The 21,880-nt window shown below is 29.6% G+C and overlaps 2 protein-coding genes across 6 annotated transcripts; both read right to left on the reverse strand.

The window, feature by feature from the left end:
* Positions 1-805: 805 nt before the first annotated feature.
* Positions 806-12,971, reverse strand: SecCl (Secretory chloride channel). 5 transcript variants are annotated; one of them, XM_015523460.2, is made up of 9 exons: positions 12,832-12,952; positions 5,734-5,926; positions 4,652-4,872; positions 4,483-4,565; positions 4,197-4,403; positions 3,144-3,299; positions 2,518-2,683; positions 2,270-2,432; positions 806-1,170 (listed from the first exon to the last, which is right to left on the reverse strand). In XM_015523460.2, exons 2-9 carry the CDS (start codon positions 5,878-5,880, stop codon positions 928-930), a joined length of 1,386 nt encoding a protein of 461 aa, XP_015378946.1. In that variant the 5' UTR covers positions 5,881-5,926; positions 12,832-12,952; the 3' UTR covers positions 806-927. The 5 variants fall into 5 exon arrangements, with proteins under 5 accessions (XP_015378946.1, XP_089076701.1, XP_089076700.1 ...); XM_089220575.1 differs by lacking the exon at positions 12,832-12,952 and adding an exon at positions 7,950-8,525; XM_089220574.1 differs by lacking the exon at positions 12,832-12,952 and adding an exon at positions 6,559-6,722.
* Positions 12,972-16,666: 3,695 nt separating this feature from the next.
* Positions 16,667-21,517, reverse strand: LOC107173084 (uncharacterized). The gene is made up of 9 exons (XM_015523458.2): positions 21,169-21,517; positions 20,068-20,235; positions 19,349-19,997; positions 19,073-19,277; positions 18,823-19,002; positions 18,231-18,395; positions 17,616-17,859; positions 16,970-17,222; positions 16,667-16,901 (listed from the first exon to the last, which is right to left on the reverse strand). The coding sequence occupies exons 1-9, from the start codon at positions 21,285-21,287 to the stop codon at positions 16,785-16,787; spliced, it is 2,100 nt and encodes a 699-aa protein (XP_015378944.1). The 5' UTR covers positions 21,288-21,517; the 3' UTR covers positions 16,667-16,784.
* Between the last annotated feature and the right edge of the window lie 363 nt (positions 21,518-21,880).

Here is a 21,880-nt window from a genome sequence, read left to right on the forward strand (position 1 = left end):
TGTCCAAATTAAGGTCATGTGTGTCATTAAGTAGTGTTTTTGATGATGAAAACTCGGAAGCAATTTGAATTTCATTGAAGTTAAAATAACTATAATGATTTATGAAAACTTTTAAATAAAGACTATCTGGATTAAAACAATTGGAACTAGAATGGTCAAAAATTTCAAATAACTTAATTAAATTATTAATTAGTTCAGAAAACCTTTCTTTAAGTTGCATAATAAATCTGAAAATGAAAGAAAGCAAAAAAAAATTGATAATTAATAAAGCTATACTATACTTATAGCCAAAAGCATCAATATCATTGCCTATATGATATTTATCTGATCATGATTGACAGTATACCAATATTGATGAAGGTCAATATAAAAATTAAAATACAACTTCACTTTAATCATATTAATAATTGTGCATTCGTTGCTCGTGTTTGATTTCAGCAGGGCGCAGGCCAATTGGAACTATTTAAAAAATAAGCAGCGAAAACACACACCCTGACCTCCCCCCACATCCCTAAATGACGCCCCTTTATTAAGTAACTTGGACACTTTTAGGGAAATATTAACCAAGTTTGAGTTGAAAGTTACTTTTTAAATTATTTACTCTCATATTTTATTATCGTCAAACTTGGTTTACTTGAAGTTGAAGTGAGTTGAGAAAAAGTTGTGTTTGGATGATGGCCATTGGTTAATTGGGATCATGAGGTGAAAACATGTATCTTATCATCCTTTTATATAGGTAATATTATATAGTTTATGGCCGGTTTGTCCGTGAACTTAGGGTACAGTAAAACCAGAAATACACCTATACATTATACATAGTACTATATTTTAAATATATATTTTTCATTTTTTCATTGGCAAAGTCAGTTAATATAATTAAAAATAGATTCTGGTTTATTTTTATATAACATATAGGTATCATATTGTTCAAACATATACATAAAGCCAATAGAAACAGTTAAATACGAGAAACGCTGCAGGAAATGCAATACGACTGCGTTGATCAATCCATTGAGCGATTTCTTGTGGAGTCAATGTAAATAGACCTCCGCCACTGCCAGTCTTATTATCGTTCATCGTTGGTACCCGGATACTAAAATTTTCAAGAGGCTCTGGATTGGTGCATACGGCAGGTTCCACATCTCCAACACTCAGCAAACTCCTCGATCTCTTAAAAAAATAAATCAAGCTATAGTTTGAGTGATGTTAGTAAATAGGTTCTACATTTTTTTGATATAGTTATCTTTAGAGAGATACGTATGTGATCACTTAGTAATTATAAATTGAAAAAAGGTGGGAAAGTGTGTAGTGTGTACTGCAGCTCTGCTGTACATACTACATACGGCGCGGCGTCGTTTGGGTGGTGGATTACTATAATTGATGTGTTAAATTTTTATTTAACGGTCTGTCTGCAGCCTATAATCTATCTATACTAATCTATATACTATATATATATATATATATTGTATATATATACAAAGGGTGTTTGACGTTTGTCTAAATGTCTATTTCTTTGTTCGCTAGATATTAAACAACTGGGGTGTTTTGCAAGTTATATCAATAAAATCCTTGAGATATGGTAATTATAGTGTATTTTTTCAATCCCTATGGATAGGTAGCTCACGCCTCCCACATTAACATAGTTTTTGGAATACGAAAAAATAATATTATTTTTATTTATTTATAAAATTTCCAATTATGGTTAAATATTAAATTACAATTATGATAAGAAGAAATATTTTTATGCAAAACTATATGATTTTTAGAGAATTTATTTATTTTGCATCTATGACTTATCGGCTTAGTTATAAAATATAAATGTTAGTTAAATTCAATAAAGTAGACAAAGATACATTAAATTATGTTAAATGATTAAGAAATTATAACAATAAATAGGTATTTAGTTAATTTTAAACTTAAAATTACAATGACATTACAACTTTTAAGATGTGTCAAAACTATCCTATATATTTTATCCTAAATTTAAGGTACCTAACTGGGCCAGGAACTTTGTTGCTATTATTAGTTATTAGAGTGGTATTTCTAGATTGATTAGTCAATTAATTGCTTCTGTTTTAGCGTCGTCAAATTTTGCTATTCCTCCTTCATTTTTTTTTTAGAGAGAGAATTAAATTATCAATAATGAATTTTTTTTAGTAATTGAAATTCAAAATCGTTGTATACGCATTAGTGAGTGTCGTGCTCGTGATAAATGTTGTCCTATATAGTATCGCGTATAGGAATATTATATACCATGTATTATACTTACATTATCTCTTTTATTTAGTTTTCCACTTGTCACTGTTGAGCTAGCACTAGTAACACCTCTGTCAATACCGCTGTCCACAGATACTGACTTGCGTTGCATCTGAGGCGTTATTGTCGACTTAAAAATATGCTTACTATTAACTTTTTTCAGTTCCACGTTTGTTCTATTGCAATACCATTTACAACGTTAACATGAATACACTTGACTATGATAATTATTTATTGAGCATATAATAAGGTATACTTTACTTCCGTCTCCATATGGTGTTGACAAATGCAAACTCCACCAATGAACCAAATATGAATGCCGTACACACAATAAACCATATCTCAGTAGCTTTAATGTAAGAAACTTTTGGTAACGAGCTACCGATGTTCCTGGACAGTGTAATGAATGTTAACATTGTACTGGTACCTGAATTAAGCACACATATATCGTGTGGATATTAATTTTAAGGTTAAAACATTTTAATAAAAGTAAAAAGGGTATATCGAGTATCTATAAATAAATACACGAACAAGTAATTTTATTAATATACCTATGTAATACGATATTTATTGTTTTAATTTATTATTGTACAAAATTGCTTGAATCACAGGTATATATATAATATATATATCTCATTATCTCCTTTAGATGTGGGTATAATATATATATATATATATAATAGACGTTGCTAATACAAAAAATGTATCTAAGTATTAAAAATATGAAATTTTTTTTACATCAAATTTTCACTAAATCATTTTATATAGCCAAAGCTACAATAATTGAACATTTAAAAAAAAATGTTGAGAATTTTTTTGTGTGTGTGTGTGCTCTTTAATAAAACAATCGTAAATTATGGATGTTTAGTGCATTAAGTTATATTTACCTAATGTTGTGCGTCCGGGTACTGCATTCGGATCTAACCAAAACGATACCCATGATACAACTACAAGCATAATACTTGGTACGTAATAGTCCATTATGTAGTGACCAACTTCGCGTTCTAATTCAAAGTTAACTATTAACTGACTGTAGTTACCAGCTTTAAACAAACAAAAAAAATTAATAAACTAGAAAATAACATTTTTTTTTTTTTAAATGAGGAGGTATGTTTTATAATATGGGTATTATATTTTACCATACTTAAATAATATTAAATTGCATATAACTATAAAATAAATATAGTATAAGGTAGGTCAGTGGCGTAGCCAATATTTTTCTTTTAGAGCAGGGGCTGATAACGTCTTTGCATATATTATTTGGTTTATCAGGGTCTCCAATTCGTATATCATATATACAAATGTAAAATTTGTATTTGCAGTAACTTATATAGATCATAAACCTTTTTTTTTAATTTTCTTAAATTTTAAGGGAGGGGCTACAGCCTCCCAGCATCCCCTGGCAAAGCCCTACTACTTAGGTAAGTTGTATGTTTTTAGTGTTTTACTCGCCTAATGTCAGGACGTCAGGTGGCATACTTGTTTGAACAATCACTTAACATTTAACGAATTAATAGTGAGATATTGATCCCTAAAAAATGATTTAGTGGTTCATACTTCCATTGGTTGTTCCTTTAAATTAATTAGTTTATATAGCATATATATATATATATATATATATAATAAATAGAAATTCATGCAGCCTATTATAGAAACATTGAGTGTATTATGTAATGTAGTATCTATTACCAACATTTTGAATTAAAATTGAAATACTTCTAAATATATACACTAAATGACAGTGGGAAAAGCTTTTTTTTGGAAGGGGGGGAGGATGTATGTTTATTTGACACTAAAAGTTGTTGTTGTTATTCTTATTATTGGGATATATATGACATCAAAAATGCATGTGTTATATAAAGGCAATAAATTATAATTATATATAACTATTAATTCCACATACTTTCAAAATTTGAATTAGTTGAATTAAATTAGCTTACCAAATTTTCCATAGTAGTGTACATGCTCAACGGATGATGGTGAATATTCCTTTTTTTTATCTTCGGTCGGTAACAACGCGTATTCACTGACCGTTTCATCAGTCCAAATTGACACTAAGTTGTATTCAGTCATTCGCAAATTGCTATTCAGTACAGCAGGAGAATCGTGTTCCCACACCAATTCTAAATGAGTATTGTTGTAAGTCCCTGAAAATATAATAAATTATACATGTCGGTATACATAAAACATCATTGGTGTTCATAAAATCAATAATAATCTACAAACAGCTTTCCAGAATCAAAGGACATGTTTGCTGATCAAATGGGAATTTTTGTAAATTCATCATGCATAATATTGATACTTTTAACCTACAAACAAATATTTACTTCAATTCGATTGCTATCATAAAGTATAGTAAAGTTAAAATTGATGTACAATTATTGTGTTTTACGACCTAGCTGAATACAAAACTGTTCCATCCGGTTGAACTGTGACTAATATGTCTTGACGACCAGATCCCATTATGTTTGAATCGTGTTCATTGACGATGTAAACATGCGGAGTCCAAACCCGCTCCTTAAGTTTGTTCTCACCCTGTATTGAAGACTTCGAAGTGGAATGTATGAGACGATCATCCCGCCACCGATACCGTATCAATAAATGGGCCGTAAAATGCTAAATTTTAAAATATGTTTATTAATTATTATAAGTGTTTAATACTATAAAGTATATAGGTACAGTATATAGTGTTCGTAAACATATAAACACGTGTGCACAGTGCACGAAGTAGATATTGTATAATACTATAATATAGTATACCTACAATGACGACTACCCCATAATACATTAAATACCTATACCTATATTAAAAAATAAGCTACAGGTGCCTACATAATATACTAATACATATCAACTTCAATCGGACGACTAAGTTTTACGCAATTTTATTTATCAGTTTGAAAAACAAAGAGAAGGATAAAATTACTCGATAGAATAACACTACATCATCATAATATATCAATTATTCCTGCGACTAAAGTCTTCTGATTATATTCTTATAATCCCTGCTATTATATTATCATACCAAGTATTAATTATTATTTTACAAGGTAAAAAACAAAACCACAATAATAAAAGTATAAAAAAAAGGTTACATCATGAACGAAAATTATATAATACATTTTTCATGATTTTTATTTAATTTTACATTGGTTAATAATATAACCTGTCGAAAATGAACAGACAACTGTTCAAAACAGAATATTTTTATGGATGAATAATGACGATAGTTTTTTTTTTTATTTAAACTTTGTGGATAAAATTAGCTTCAACAATTAATGACGATAATTAATAGACCATATAATACATACATAGTGCTAGTGGCTAGTTCATAATATTGTTATAATTTCTTATGAATGCATATAGTACCTATAATCTCCTACGCCAATGCGTTGAGAAAAAGATTTTTTAATTTTTATTAATTTTAACATTCATTCACGATTCATGGTGGACCTTAAAGCTCTTAATTGTACTAACCAACTGTTGGGCCTCTACAGATCCTAAAAAGTATACATATACTCTAGCAGACACTTGCGTAGGTGCTCCGGTTTTACTTTTACTGTCTGGTGGTATTGGTCTTGTCCAACGATCATACCGACATGGGTCTGTTAGCCACATGAGCATTTCTACACGATTACCACCGTTCGCGGTAATGTCATCACTGCATGCCCTATTTAAAAATAAGATGATAGATTTATGACAAGTATTTTATATTTCTAAATTTTATACATCAAAATTTAAATGTTAAATATTAGATAGTTAAAATTTTTAGTACCTATTAGCATGAATGTAGTTTGGTATAATTATCTGCAGGACAATATAGGACTAGAAAAATATTCTCCAAAAACTCCTTTTATTGATCTTGAATTTAAAAGAAATAAAATATTTTCAAGAAAAAACAGTTTATATTCTTAACCTGACATTTTATTTACCAACAAATTGTTTGGCTACAAAATTGTTTGTGGGAGCTGTACTCTCAAAGACCCATGCATTCTACGCCAATGCTTATTAAAATTAGAATCGTGCATTAATGAATTAATAATTTAGAATAGGCTCGTCAAACAAGCGGACGAATGTGAAAAAAACGTTCCTACACGAAACCTAGTAGGTAAAAATATACATTTCTTAGTTCATAGTATCATAGTTCAATAATATAATGTATATTATATATTTATTTATACTACTACCAACTAACATACACGACTTTTTTCCGTATAGGAACTTAGATAGCTCATTTTTATATTCATGTAGGAATTAACACATCACATTTTGTAGAAACTAATATATTATGTAATCGTTTACCTGCAACTCTCGTGTAGGAACTTAATATTCCCCAAACAAGTGGCCTTCAATTTTTTTGTGGCCATGAACCCGTTTTTCAATGGAAAATCAAGTAAAAATAATAAATACCTAACTAATTTCATTTTTTGTTATTTAAATATTAATTTTTATTAATTATTAATTCTACCTGATTTTTTAAAATTAATTTATGGTATTGAATTTCTAATACTTTATCATGTATAAAGGTAACAGACAGTATAGGTACTTATACTCATATGTACATAGGAATATTTAATCAGTTGCTTAAGCATTACAAATTAAAGCTGCGTATAAATTCAAATGTAAAAGGAAACCGAAATTGGAAGTTTAAAAGAAAACTTATATGGGCCATCACTCATCACTCTAACTATAGGCGGTACCTATTGTACTTATACTGAGTTATACAATATAGTGTACATACGTACTAAAACATAATATTATAATATAGATACATCGTACTTCACTTATCTGCATCATATGAAATTAATAACAATAAAATGAATTTACATAAAATGGATCATAAATATTGTATTATTGAATTAGGATTATTATTATCTATGACTCTTTTGATAAAAATTTACTGCTTGTACTTGTTTTACTTGTCTACGTGTTTTCGAATGAGATTTGTGTTAACGCTTGGTATTTGCATACTTGTGTTTTTGGATTGTATATGTTGTATATTTATTTCATAATATATTTTTTTAAACTACGTTCTATTATCGTGTGCCAATATTTAATGGCCTATTTCCTAAGCAAAAAATGTGTTTACAGCGGTTTTGTTCCTAAAAGTTCATATTATCAGAAAACGAGTTCTGTGCTCCATCACTCTCCACTATAGTTTATTAGCTGAATAGATTCGACATACACCTTGCTTGGTTCACAAAATATATTTTATAATCGTTATCGGTAGGAACATCATAATTTATTGTGTATAGCTACCTATATAGGATACAATATCAAAAACTGATTTGAGTTTAAACAATGTATTCGAGTGAGTACTTGATTCAAGGCCAAAAATATATTATTATTAACTCCAAGAAAATATCTGCGACAAGTGACAATAAATCATAATAATATATAAGCCATCGTGCGAATTATAATAATATTATAATACGTTTTACCACGGAACAAACGAAATTGGCCGCAAAACTCCACGATGGTCGAAAAAAATGGAAAAGAATAAAATTCGTTTTGGCCATTTCGAAAAAACGGGCGTAGTTTTATGGGCCATCATCAGCACATTCGACACCTACGTTACTAGCAGTTTTGCCACATTGTTCGTCGACGAAATTGATCGACACCATATAAATTACAATACGGTCACTCGAACCACCTTAATATAAGCCTGGGTATGTGACGTGCACTGGACTTACGGTTGAACTGTTTGAATGCCAAACGCCATTATGAACACTATTACGGTTACGGCCTGCAGTGTCCGAAGACCGCGACCGCGGTATCCGATCATCGCGCCACCGCCACACACGAGAGTCGCTGTGAAATTTGTCTGGTGCAATATAACACGTAACTGCACATAAACATTTACATCATCATCGGCGGGCGCTCGCCGCGTACGCCTTAATAATTTATGATATTACGTAAACAATAATAACAAAAAAAAAAAAAAAAACAATTAACCAAATGATAATTATGTTGTATTAAATTATTGTAGTGAGAAGAAACCGGATGTACAAGGTAGGTATATTATTGTTATGAATTTAAGTGTTTATTATATTATAAATTATTTTACACGGAACACATCCTTTGCCCGAACGCAAAAAAATGTTGCCGGACGACGGCACGACACACGACGTTTGTGCCGCGTGTCATCTGCCGGCCGCGAAGCGCGTGCGTAAAGGCGTTCGACATAAATGTATAATAATAATATATTATAATATCGTATTAAACACGATGTTATGTACATACATAATGCCTGTACAGCCGACTATTACACATTTACAAGTATTATGCGTATACCGCGGCGGCGATCCCATTCATTACACAGCCGGCGCGCCAAACGAAATTCATCGTTTGTTCCGATTACGCATATGCATAGGTACGACGTAGACGGTGACTAATGTATACATACAATAAGTACCGTGCGTATTTTCACTATTATTATTATTATGATTATTGTTATGCTTATGCAAATATAATCGTACCTGTGTGTATTTGTAATGAAAATAATATATAATAATATGGCGGTGACACAACCATCACCGGAGATAACTGCACGTACAAACGTGTACATATTGTATAATTATATTATAATATTATACCGCAGACTTAGGCGAACGCGCTAGTGAAGATCGGTCATCGTCGCCGCCACTGTAATTACACAAGATAATATACGATTTGAATAATTAACGAACGGCCGCGAGACCGCGCGGCGTTTACCTGATTTCCAATTTACACATTACACGTAGGTACGTGTACACCGTATATTTTTGTTGTAATTATAATATCATAATAATACCTATACAAAATACAGCGCGAATGCAGTGCATAGGTTATATTGCGTGCGCCGCCGTTTGTATCATTATAATATTATAATTTATAATATTATATGTAAAACCACGCGCAGTGCCGCCCAGAGATAATATAGATTTACAAGTGCGACTTTATAATATAAACTATAGTCTATAATATGTAACTTATATAACATGTAAATAATTTAGAGTAAACCCATTGTTGCCGAGGCTTAATTCAAATAAAAAAAAATAAAAAAAATAGTCTGTAATAATTAATTTCGTGAGGTATACAGTGATTAAGTGAGTATATTATAATTAAGTAAATCGAGTAAAATTGTAAAATGCAGTAACATTTTTTTTTTTTTAATATAAAAAAAATAAAAAAATGTGTGTCTAATTCTTTTAACTGCATGTGCTCTTAAAAATCAAAATACCTCTGTGCACCACTGATTACGTGTAACCTTATATACAAATACACTAACCTACCTACTGCATATTATTGTAAGCACGTTATGCACGTCGGTTTTGTGGTATAATATTTTGACAATGAGCGTAACAGCAGAGAGCTGAAGGTACCATTGAGCATTCATTATATGCTGCTATAATGTGTATACACAAATACACGATACAACTAAAACAAGTGCGGCATATATTTTTTCAAATAATACCTATATATACGACTATACATACGCCTATTATTATTATAGTAAAGTCATCTATAGCGAGCAAGAGAACTAGCAAATTAGACATAGGTATAAGTATAAGATATTCGATAAAGCAGAGGTTTTAAACTTTTTGGGTCTGCGGCTCTTCCGATTTTAAAAACTATTTTAACAATTATTCCCATGTATACGAATACCTAACGATAACATATACAACATATTTATCATGAACGCGACTCTCTATTGAAAATAAATAATAATTAATAATGTCTTTATAAAATATATAACCTGGGAACCGTGAAATACAGATTGAAAACCCCTATTATAATATGACATATCATAAAGGATATAATTTCACGTGCCACATGCTAATTTGTAAATAATATTTATTGGTTTATGAATATATGTGTAAGTCATATAAATGTATGATGTTGTTTAATATAATTTTTTATATCTACATGAGATATGAAGCATATATATATACATATATAGTATACTGATAATCTTAAATCTATACGCAGTTAATCCGGGTCTGATATGTTTGCCCGACACTCAAATACCCGACACCTCAATTGCCCGACACCATTTTCCCGATACTACTTTTACCCGACAATGTATTTGCCCGACAACACATTTGCCCGACAATACATTTGCTTGACATTACATTTTGCATTTTTTTACTTTAAGTACGTAATATTATTATAGGTGGTACCTTTTTTTTATTTTCATTATTTTATTATTATAGCTTTTTAAACAGACAATAATATTGTTCTGCGTTAAAGTATTAAAGTAGGTAAGTAAAACTACATAAAGTAATAACTAATAATGTGGTCGATATACTAAACTGCTATTTACGATAAGATTGTTTTCCCAATTAACCGATAGGTGATAGACAGACAGCGAGTAGACTTGTATGAACTACTATTTGCGACACGAACTATGATCATAGTTCGTGATTTGCGATAAGATATTATTCTTTCCCAAATAGATAGGCGATAGATAGACAGTAGGTTTTAGACTGTAGGATTAGTTATATAATTTTGAATAATTTTTGACACACATTTATGTATAATATAACTTGATATTGTCGACTGTCGGACAAATGTATTATTATTAATTATTATTAGTTATATGTATAATTTTGAATAATTTTTGACACACATTTATGTATAATATAACTTGATATTGCCGCCTGTCGGACAAATGTATGAATTTTTGAATATATACCTAATAATATATAATATAATAATAATAATATATTTTTGAATATATTGTCGGGCAAATGTTTTGTTCGGGAAATGCTTTGTCGGGCAAATGGAGTCGGGAAATTGAGGTGTCTGGCAATTGAATGTCGGGAAAGTGTACTGATCCCAGTTAATCCACTTAACCAAGACTGCAGTTTAAACAAATTCGATATATTTTAGACGTTTTATTAAATCCTCTAGAAAATCGAAATTTTTAATTTATGTAAAAAAAAGGAATCTTCTAAGTATATGTTACTGATTACTATTGAAAAAAATAATATTTAAATATATCGATGTGGCACTAAAGCACTTGATATTATGCCGATTATGGTGAATTTTGGACACGCTTTACTTTATAATTCGATAGCTTAGGAGTTAGATCGTTTCAAGAGTTATGGATTATGGAAATCGGGTTGGTGTATATCGTATGACTGCTGCATCGCATCGCGTGAGCCAACGTGATTTATCTTTAAGATATAGAACACAGCTCAGTAAATAGGTACGTGCACACAATAATCGTATGTATTGTATTTATATAATAGTAGGTAATTACAAAATATATTTACTTAAATATATTTATTTTGACCCTGAAGTCTGAACCAGCATATTAAAGGATACTTTTTCTTTTTCTTGGAATTCCAAAGTTTTAAGTAAACATTTATTTTTACTCGGTACGACCTCAATGCGTCATCATGCGTGTAGTATTTTAAGGTACCTTAATAAATGTACATGAATATGATATGTTACAATTATTTACACAACTCATGGGTGTAATCAACTTAGATAATATAGCCAAAGCATATACGACACAACTTGGAGACATAACATTATTATTAAATTAAACTCAATATTATGCCAAGGTAGACTGCTTAACATTATAATTTATAAAATTATAACCAACTTTACTGCAAACCGAAAATTCCAAGTAAAAGCAAATAATCATCTATCGCGAGACTTCACGCAAGAAAATGGAGTACCTCAAGGTTCAGCTCAGTCAGTAACCCTTTTCCTTATTGCAGTTAATGACATCACCCAGAACTGCAACCCTCCAGTAAAATGCAACTTATTTTCATTTTTCCGACGTCTTCAATTACTGGTGCAGGAGCAACAACGTTGAAACTGTTCAACATTTTTTACAAATAACCACCAACAACTTAGAAATATGGGCAAACAAAACTTCTCCCCTGGAAAGTCCTTCTGTACAACTTTTACAAAAAAAAAAGTCAATGAGCTAAACTAAATGACACTCCAATCGCCAACAAAGATTCTGTTAAAATGTTAGAAGTAATATTCGATAAGCGTCCAACTTGGTCTCCCTACATAAAACACTTAAAAAAAACCACAAGCAGCTCACTAAAAATAATCAAAATATTATCCCACACTTCATGGAGCGGTGATGTCATATCACTGATAATATCACTAGATATCACTTATATAAAAATAATATAATTTAATTTGTTGTAGTTTAATATTCAGATTCTTATTAATACCTTAAAATTAGTTTAAAGGAGTGTAAAAAGATTTTAATTTTTTTTCAATACATACCTATTTTGAAGTACCTAGATAAACAATTAAAAAATATCAAGACTCAAAATTTAATATCGATCAAGTAAATTTTGAATTTAATAATATATTATACAAGTACAGTATAGTACAGTAATAATTAAGTATTAAGTAACCTATCTAACTATTTTTTAAATACTAATAAAAAAAAAAAATTATAATTACAATAATAATAATATGTAAATACTGTAATTATTATAAGTACTGTAATTGCTATAAGTTTATAACTAATAATATTGTCATCCTACTATTGTAACTAAAATGTATCATCCCTATAAATATGCCTGTATTGTCGTATTGATTATAAATTGTAATTACCGTAACTATAATAGCCATAGATGCTGGGTTCTTGAGATCAATAAACGTGTGTGATGACAACAGGCGAGTAGGACTCCCTCACCATACGATTGGTCTAAGTAATCTGCTGAATAAACCATTTTGAACGGACGACCAGCTCGTATGCGGAGACTCGCACACGTAGCAGGCAGTCTTTGAGTAACGCATTACCATTACAGACCATTTCCGAGTATTAATTTTAAAACATTATAACAATTAAATAAAGAATATAATTTTGAGCCAAAGTAATTTCGTCTCGTTAGTTGTTTTATTTGTTAAGGAGTCGCTAAGTGCACATCCATAACAATAATATGTAATTGGTTCTCATAATGCTCCGTTAACATTTACATAAATAATAAATACCTACATATTATTATAATAATAACGTAGTGCGATAAAGCAATTTAGTGTTTATTACTTTAACAATGCCATACCATCCTGCAGTCATTCACTCTGAACAAATTACTACGATAAAAAAGCCGCGTGCGATCAAATAAATCTTCACAATCGCCTTCTATTGCTACAGATTATAAATAATATTAAATACTTATAATAATATATGACTGTAGCCCATATGCGTAAAAGCTAAAAATAGTTACTCATGACTTCATGAGCGCAAATACATCTTACCCAAATAAAAATGAAGTCTATTTTAATATAAAATCAGAATAATTATTAATTGATTGGTTGTCTATACTTAAATATATTATAATACATAGAACTAATTTACTTGTATAAGTTAGCGTAGATAACACTTAATTATTTTAATAGTTCTGCATTTTTATGTATTTGTAATAGGTATTTCAATTTTAGCGTAGATTGGACACTCGATCGTAAGTCGTAAAGTAAACACGGTAATATCTGGTGCATGGACATTTTACTCGAATTTCAAACATTCGTAATTATAAATAAGCAACTGATTTACTGATCATCAATTCAGATAAAAAGCTTTACAGTTATTGAGCTATAGGTATTCAGTTACAGTTATCAAAAACTATCCTGTAAAATACTGTGCTTATAATTTGTACTTATTGTATAATATCTGACATGAATAATGATTATCATCAATCATGGTAATTTGTCACAGTGAAATACAATGCAACGAAACTTCATTCAATTGAAAATTTCAACTCGACCACTGATATTTTTGAAATAGAATAAGGCACTATATTATACTTATACAACACCTTTTTGAGATTTAAAGATAAAAATGAACGTAAAATTTTAAACTGAAACTTTAAAGGGTAGCACCAATGCACTATAATGTACACACAACAAATTATATTATTATATTATTTATGTTCAACACTGCACCAGGTCCAGGTATCCAGGCCATGATACAATTTGATATCGCGCATCTAATATTATCTTGTACTATCGAACAAAATATATAGACAATTTACGTCTCGAGGTATCAACGATCTATTACGTATAACTTTTATAAGTTATAAGCTAATTTAGAACTCTTATTTATTAGTCCATAATTTATTATCTACGCCTTAAGCAATAAATTACATTTTCTATCTACAACAACTAAATAGGTTGGAGGGCCTTGTATTATAAATAATAAATATATATTTATATAAATCATGGATAGGGTGTAGGCAGTAAGTATTGTTATAGAAACTTCACACCCAGTCCTAGCTAGTTTTTTCTGGAAAAAAAAGGTGGTCAAGTGTAGGTATCTACCTAGTACCTACTTATAACTTGATATTATCACTTTGGTACTTATCTTATGTTTATAAAAAATAAACTCTATTCAGTAATACACTAGTTACATAGGTACACGAATACTGTAATAGTAACTACCTATATAGTGGCCACATATACTTTACATAGCGCAATAGTTAGTAGGTATAGGTATACATAATAGTTATAATAGTTATATACATGGTCACGATTCCTTTGCTTGTTTTTTTTATTCGTATCCTGTAAAACTCACAACAGTCACCAGTCACGACTCTTTACTGTCAACACTTGTCCCAAGGTACATAATAGCACTGAACTATATTCCACGATTAATACGACCTTGCAAGTTGCAAACAAAAAAGATAACCACTATTAGCACTCGACAGAAAGTTTCCAGTTGGTGGTTTTACTATGCATATTAAACTTAAACTTTATAAATCTAAGATAGCTCAATATAATTTGTCAGGTGATTTGTAGGACGTAGGTATAAGGTATTCAGTTACACATAAAGCCTAGCTAAAGGCGTAAGTTATGGTAAATAGTGTATAGGTACTAGGTAGGTATACTAGGTAGTCAGGTACCTACTTGGCGTATGAGTGTGTTTTATTTTCATGCACGACTTGTTTGCGTGTTGGTCTTACGTCTTTAAAATGTCGAACAGTCGAACAGTATGTCTGTATATATTATACATACCTACCTACATTTATATTTATTTTTGTCATCATTATATATTATACCAACCGGCAATCATTAGGTACTCATACGATTGTATTATAGATAACTATTTATTAAGAGGACGTTTCACCCGCATGTGTTGTCTCCGTCTTACAAGTGCGTAACATTACAAAAACTTTTACGCGCGGGAAAGAACCGAGAAAGATACAGTTATAACTAAGAAACGAAATTTTCATCACATAAAAAGGAGAATTTTGTCTGTGCAATATCGTTTTTATTTTTTCGATATCAGAACTACAAAAAAAGTTATTCATGCTTAAAAAACGCAAAATTAATGTATTATAAAACAATAAGAATTTTTGTTGTATAAGTGATATCGAAAAAATAAAAACGATATTGCACAGACAAAATTCACCTTTTTATGTGGTGAAAATTTCGTTTCTTAGTTATAACTGTATCTTTCTCTGTTCTTTCCCGCGCAAAACAGTTTTTGCAATGTTACGCACTTGTAAGACGGAGACAACACATGCGGGTGAAACGTCCTCTTAAACCGATCATTAATATTGTAAGAAAAAGAAAAAGAATGATTACACATAAATGCGATAAAATGACAAGCACGATGCACGAAGTAGAAAGGAAAACAATCACGGGCGGTATACCAATTACCAACACATATTTATCTATATGTATTATAATAAAAATGTTATATATAAATATTACACATTTGTTAATTATAGGACATCATGGCCGATGCAGGTAGCTGATAAAAGATATACCGATATATGTATAGGTACGCCTATAATCAGTGGCGCATTTGTGGAGGGGTAAAAGGGGCACCCCAAGTGGCAAAAGATTCTAACTTTTATATTATACAGATATGTATATTATGTGTTTTTTTTATAAGGTGGGAGGGTTGAAAAATTATTTTACCCCTTAAATGCGCTACTGCCTATAATGACATAAACAGAATTCCTATATGGTAAGTTGTAAGTAGTAATACCAACTCAGAAGTCAGCACCTACTTATTAGCATGACGTATAGGTAGAAATTAGGAAATAGGTACATACCTATAAAAGACATATTATATGACAATTTTTTTTCAACACAACAGCTTTTTTATGCCAAGCTCCACTTGACCGTTTAAATTTTTTAATGTATCAACCCTCTACTTACCACTGTTCAAGTCTAATAATTACGACGATTGTGATATAATTATATAAACCTATATCATCCAATCTATCTTAGTTACCAAACCTAACCACTGCTTGATTGGTTCATATCAGCATTGTTATTATTATTATTGGATAAATAGGTACAACAAGTTTGTAACACAAAAAGTGATTTAACTCTATAAAGTTATCATGTTTAGAAGATTCTAATATAAATATTTGATGAAAAATGTAATCTCTAAGATAGTACTACCACTTCCTTAAAAGTTGAAGATTAAAGCAAATTAAAAATAAATAATGATTAATTTATTAAATTATAATACAAATATTTAAATATTTAATTCACTTGATTAAGTTTAACCATATATTTAATGTTGTGTTTGAATATTATACAGTAAAATATTAAAGTCCAAACAAAAATCTGCGTGCTTTAATGGCGCCAGGTGTTGAGGCAAGAGAGCTATCTGAACCGGCTCTAGCTTCAATTTCCGCTAATAGAGCAGTAACATGTTCTGTCACCTAGAAATTGATAATAAATATAATAAATTAAATTAAATAATGAATAGTTATATTTATATTTTATTTACTCCTAAGGATTGACAAGCATTTGTCTCTGTGTCCTTCCACAAATCACGACATTTTCCAGCGAAAGAAATTGCTCGATCATAATAATGTAAATCCATATAATAATGTCCTAAATATAAATATATTTTGCTTAGTATCAAGTTCAATTCAATAGTACTTCTATTTTTAATTCCAATTTTCAAAGCTCTTCTATTCATCATATTAAAATGTTCACGGGTTAATTCATTGCTGCAATCTCCATATTTATCATAAAATCTATAAAAATTAAATAAATATTATATACTAATATTGCTGTACAATAAACACATAAACACAAAAATATCATGTTAAGATTATAAATATTGTTTGTAGTACAATTTGGGTATTTTATGGTGATTGTATCTCCTAATTCTTAATTAATATTTGATTGTACTCTTATAAAATTAGATAGCATCAGGATGGCCCTCCATTAGAAACATTTTTGGAACTGTCACTGAACAGTGAACATGATTAAAGTGGACACTAGACAATATCTAGTATTACAGTCAAATTATATCAATTCTTAGATTAAAATATAATTACAATAGTAGGATGCAATTATTGTAAACATATTTAATTAATATAACAAGCAAGCTTAATCTTAAAGTAAACAAATTATGATTAACAAACTTTGCGAGTTTTAGCATTATTGTTCCATCAGTATCGTAAAATAAAGCTTTGTAGAAACAAGCCATTGATTCAAAAATACGGTCAGCACGGTCAAACATATCTCCTAAAGCTACTAGCATACGATAATCTCTAGGTCTTAAGTCACGTGCATGTGCAAAATAGAACAATGCATAATTTGGCAACTTCACTAGTTCGTAAATTTGGCCTAGACCATACCAAGCTCTGTAATCTCTTATATTTATTTCTGTGAACATAAATAATTTGAATTATTATAAGATATAATTAACTATTAAGTAATACATTAATAACTGTCAAGTATCCTTTTATCCATTAATAAATCAATTTTAAATTAAAAAATCCATTTAATGATTTACTTTAAACTCATCCCGGCAATAAAAATATTTTAAATTCAAAAATATATTAAAACTCAAAGGTTTATAATTGTTTTATACTTATTTCAACTTACACCTTGTTAATATTGTATCAATCGTTTAACATAACAAAAAATATCAATTAAGATATTTTGTAAAACTTAAAGCATTTTTGAATAATCTTATAAGAATATTTTTTTCATAAACATTTTATAATTGATAAACTATACAAAGTATAACTTACTTAAAGCTTGTCGATATGAAATGATGGCTGCATAAGAGTTTTTCATTTCAATGTACTCGTGTCCCAGTAAAGTCCAAGCAGTTACATTAAATGGATTAATTCTCACAGCCTTTTTAAAATACAAAACTGATTTGGCATGATCACATTTTAAGCTATACATGTTCCCTAAAAACAAATTTATAAAAATAGTATTATGTACTCAAATCTCAAATGATATGGATAAAAATAAATATATTTATTAATAAGACACACAATTTTAAAGCAATATAAATTACAAATATAGTCCCTATTATAAATGAATAAAAAATTAAATAATAAATGTATTAAAATATATTAAGCTAATATTTTGGTATCATTCACAAATTGCATACTACATGGAATGAAATTTCAAGTTTTCTAGGGCTTTTTAATATTTATATTGAGATTACCACATAACTTTAATCAAAACCATTTAAATTGTTAAATACTATTATATTAAATTATACAAATTGTTACTATGTATATCAGGAAATTAAAATTTTTACACAACACTTAATAAAAGCATTTTTTTTTAAATAAATTCTATACACTTTTTATTATTAATATATATTACCAAGGACACATAATGTTTCTTGACGGTAACGGTCGATAGATGCTACATATTTGGATAAAACTACGAGTTCATCAGGACTAGTACAGACATACATAAGATTTGATAGTAAATCTAAATTATCTATTCTGAATGGATCCATTCCCATAACAGTTTTAAATGATACTATTGCAGAAGCAATTTCTGAAAAAAGTTTAATTTGTTGTTAAAAGTTAATTTGTGTATAAAATATTAGTTATCAATTAATATTTACCACGCTTGTTATGATTGGCAATAGCTAATTGAGCTTGCATATATGGCCAATTTTGAAAATCAGCATGACCCAGTTTCCAAATATCATTGTATATATTTAATGCTCGGTCAGTTATTTGAAAATCAACATACATATGTGCAATAAAAAGTAGATGCATCCAATGATGTTCTTTGCTTTCATTGAGTCGTAAGTTCAAAGCATCAAGCTAAATAAATAATTTTAATAACTCTTTTAACTGGTTATTGTTAATAAGAATAAAATATTTTTAATAATTACCATATATAAGTCTTTAACTAGTGTTGATAGCTCTATCCAAGCACCCCAGTAACATGGCTGAATTTGTAATGCTCTGACCAATATATCTATAGCTTCATCACATCGATCTATTCTTTTTAACATAACAGCGGTAAGCCATAACAAATATGGGTCTTCTCTTTTAATTCGAGCTTCTTTGTGATCACCAGTAGACATGTTATTTTCAGATTGAGATGCTAATGCTGAAACTTTGACTTTTTTAGTAGTGTTGTTGCGTTTGGTAATCTTGTTTTTTTTTCCTAGTGTAGTTGTACTAGTTTTTTCAGTTCTTAAACTACGTGGTCTCCTACTGCATCGTCTTCCTTTAGGAGTGGAATCATCTTCTTGCTGATGTAAAGAACGTTTTTGGTTAACAGTGTTATGATCAAATGCCTCTTGATGTGGTGACTCATCTTCAGATTCTTCATCAGAATCATCTTCACTGCCATACACATTGAGTATTAATAGTTCATCTAATAGTTCCATATATGCTCGCATATTTATTGGTTTAAATGATTCAAATAAGTTAGTACGCTCATATATACATTCATTATGCATACTTAAATATCTTGCCATATAATGCAAAAACATTGATTTGCTGTTATTTGTATGTTTTGCTATATGCGCACAGCTAAAAATATAATATTTAAAAATATAATAAAATCAATTTACATGTTATATAGGTAGATATTTAAGATTACCTGGGATAATCTTCTAGATCAAAATATGAACGTGCTTTAAAATATACCAAATAATCTTCTAAATTGGTGAAAGCTGGTTCTAATTCGAAACGAATAAATTCATTACTTTTATTTTCAAATTCAAAATGAGGAGGAATATTTCTTAAAGTCATCAATAGTTCTGAGAGACTGTAAAAAAAAAGAATCAAATTAATTTATATCATTATTATGGGTTACTAACAATAGCCTTTAGGTAAATTACAAAGTAAGTAGCTGAGTGTTATCTAGTGAGAGGATGTGTGTAAATTACTCTAGTCAAATGGAAAGCTTCCATAAATTATTAAATTATAATAATTAATTTCTGTAGATTAATTGATAAGCGATTTATAATGTTTTATTGTTATAACTTTGTTATACAGTTGGTAGGTACCTGCCTAAACTATAGTTAAAAATTTAATGATAAACTGGATATATTTTTTATTTTAATAGAAAAAGAATAATGGCTACTGGTTATGAAAAAATTTTAATACATCTGAAAAGAAAGGTAATTTAACCCTCTCCCCACCAACATCAATGGAATTGTAAGAAATTTATAAAACCACTAATATATCAAATAATATAATATATAGTAAAACCTGTTAACTTAGGTCCATCATCTATGATAGTGTATATCAAGTGTATCTATGATATACCTACACCATATCGACTACATTACCTTCATCAAGTATTAAAATAGGCCGACCAAAGACGGTTGGTTATTTAGGGTTATCTAGACTCTAGATTAATCTAATGAATTAAAAAAAATTAAATTAAATGTTATGAAAATAGAATTATAGAAATTAACGAAATTAGTATGTAAATATCTTTGTGTGCTTTTAAAATGCATTCATTTTAAGATACATACAAATGCTCTTCCACAATACAATTTCGGACATAATCATCAAAAAAATACATTGTAATATTGTATAATGTCATGAATAATAATATCAATACAAACACAAAAATGTATGACGCAAAGAGATATTGTTATGTTCCAGGTATGAGAGACAATAAAATATTTTCGAAGAAATTCAGACATTTATGATAGATGGGGTATCACGTATTTTTAAAAAGAATACTCACAATTTTGTACTTTGGTGCAAACATCTGTCCCTGGATTCTTGTAAAGCGTAAAGAAGTTCAGCTTTTATAAGCAACGGATCTTTGAAGAATTTCAAATAAGGTAAGTATATATTGGCCATGATGCAGATCTGATCAAATAATTTACGAATTATAATATAATGTTAATTACAATCGTTTACAATGCCTACATAATAATAATTTTGTAACATTAATAATGAGTTAAAACTATGTTTAGTGCCCGCGTAAAAACTAAAAATTAGAATTCTGTATTCGTATAGTAAGCCGTTGCGATAACCAAATATTAGATAATAACAAAACAGAATAATTCTGTGATAACAATGATAATATTATCATAGAACAATATAATAATATTATCTATTGCCGCGCCACAGAATAATAATCATTTCTGTCCGTGCCGGATCACCACCTCTTGTTTTTAATTGGACGCCACACCCGCACGTGTTGTCTCCGTCTTACAAGTGTCAAGTGCGTAAAGCCGCGTCCACACCTGATTACGCATAGACCGAGCATGTGTGCTCACGCCGAGCCGACCGACCGACTCGGCTCGCGTTCGCTGTGTGTCAAAATCATGTAAATTTGTAGAACGCACAACATGAGCACACATGCTTGGTTTGTGCGTGCTCAGGTGTGGACGCAGCTTAACATTGCTAAAACTGTTTCGCGCGGGAAAGAACCGAGAAAGATACAATTA

The sequence above is a fragment of the Diuraphis noxia genome, unplaced genomic scaffold, assembly GCF_037042655.1.
Source record: "Diuraphis noxia isolate RWA-SAM2 unplaced genomic scaffold, SU_Dnox_SAM2 contig0002, whole genome shotgun sequence".
Classification (NCBI taxonomy): domain Eukaryota; kingdom Metazoa; phylum Arthropoda; class Insecta; order Hemiptera; family Aphididae; genus Diuraphis; species Diuraphis noxia.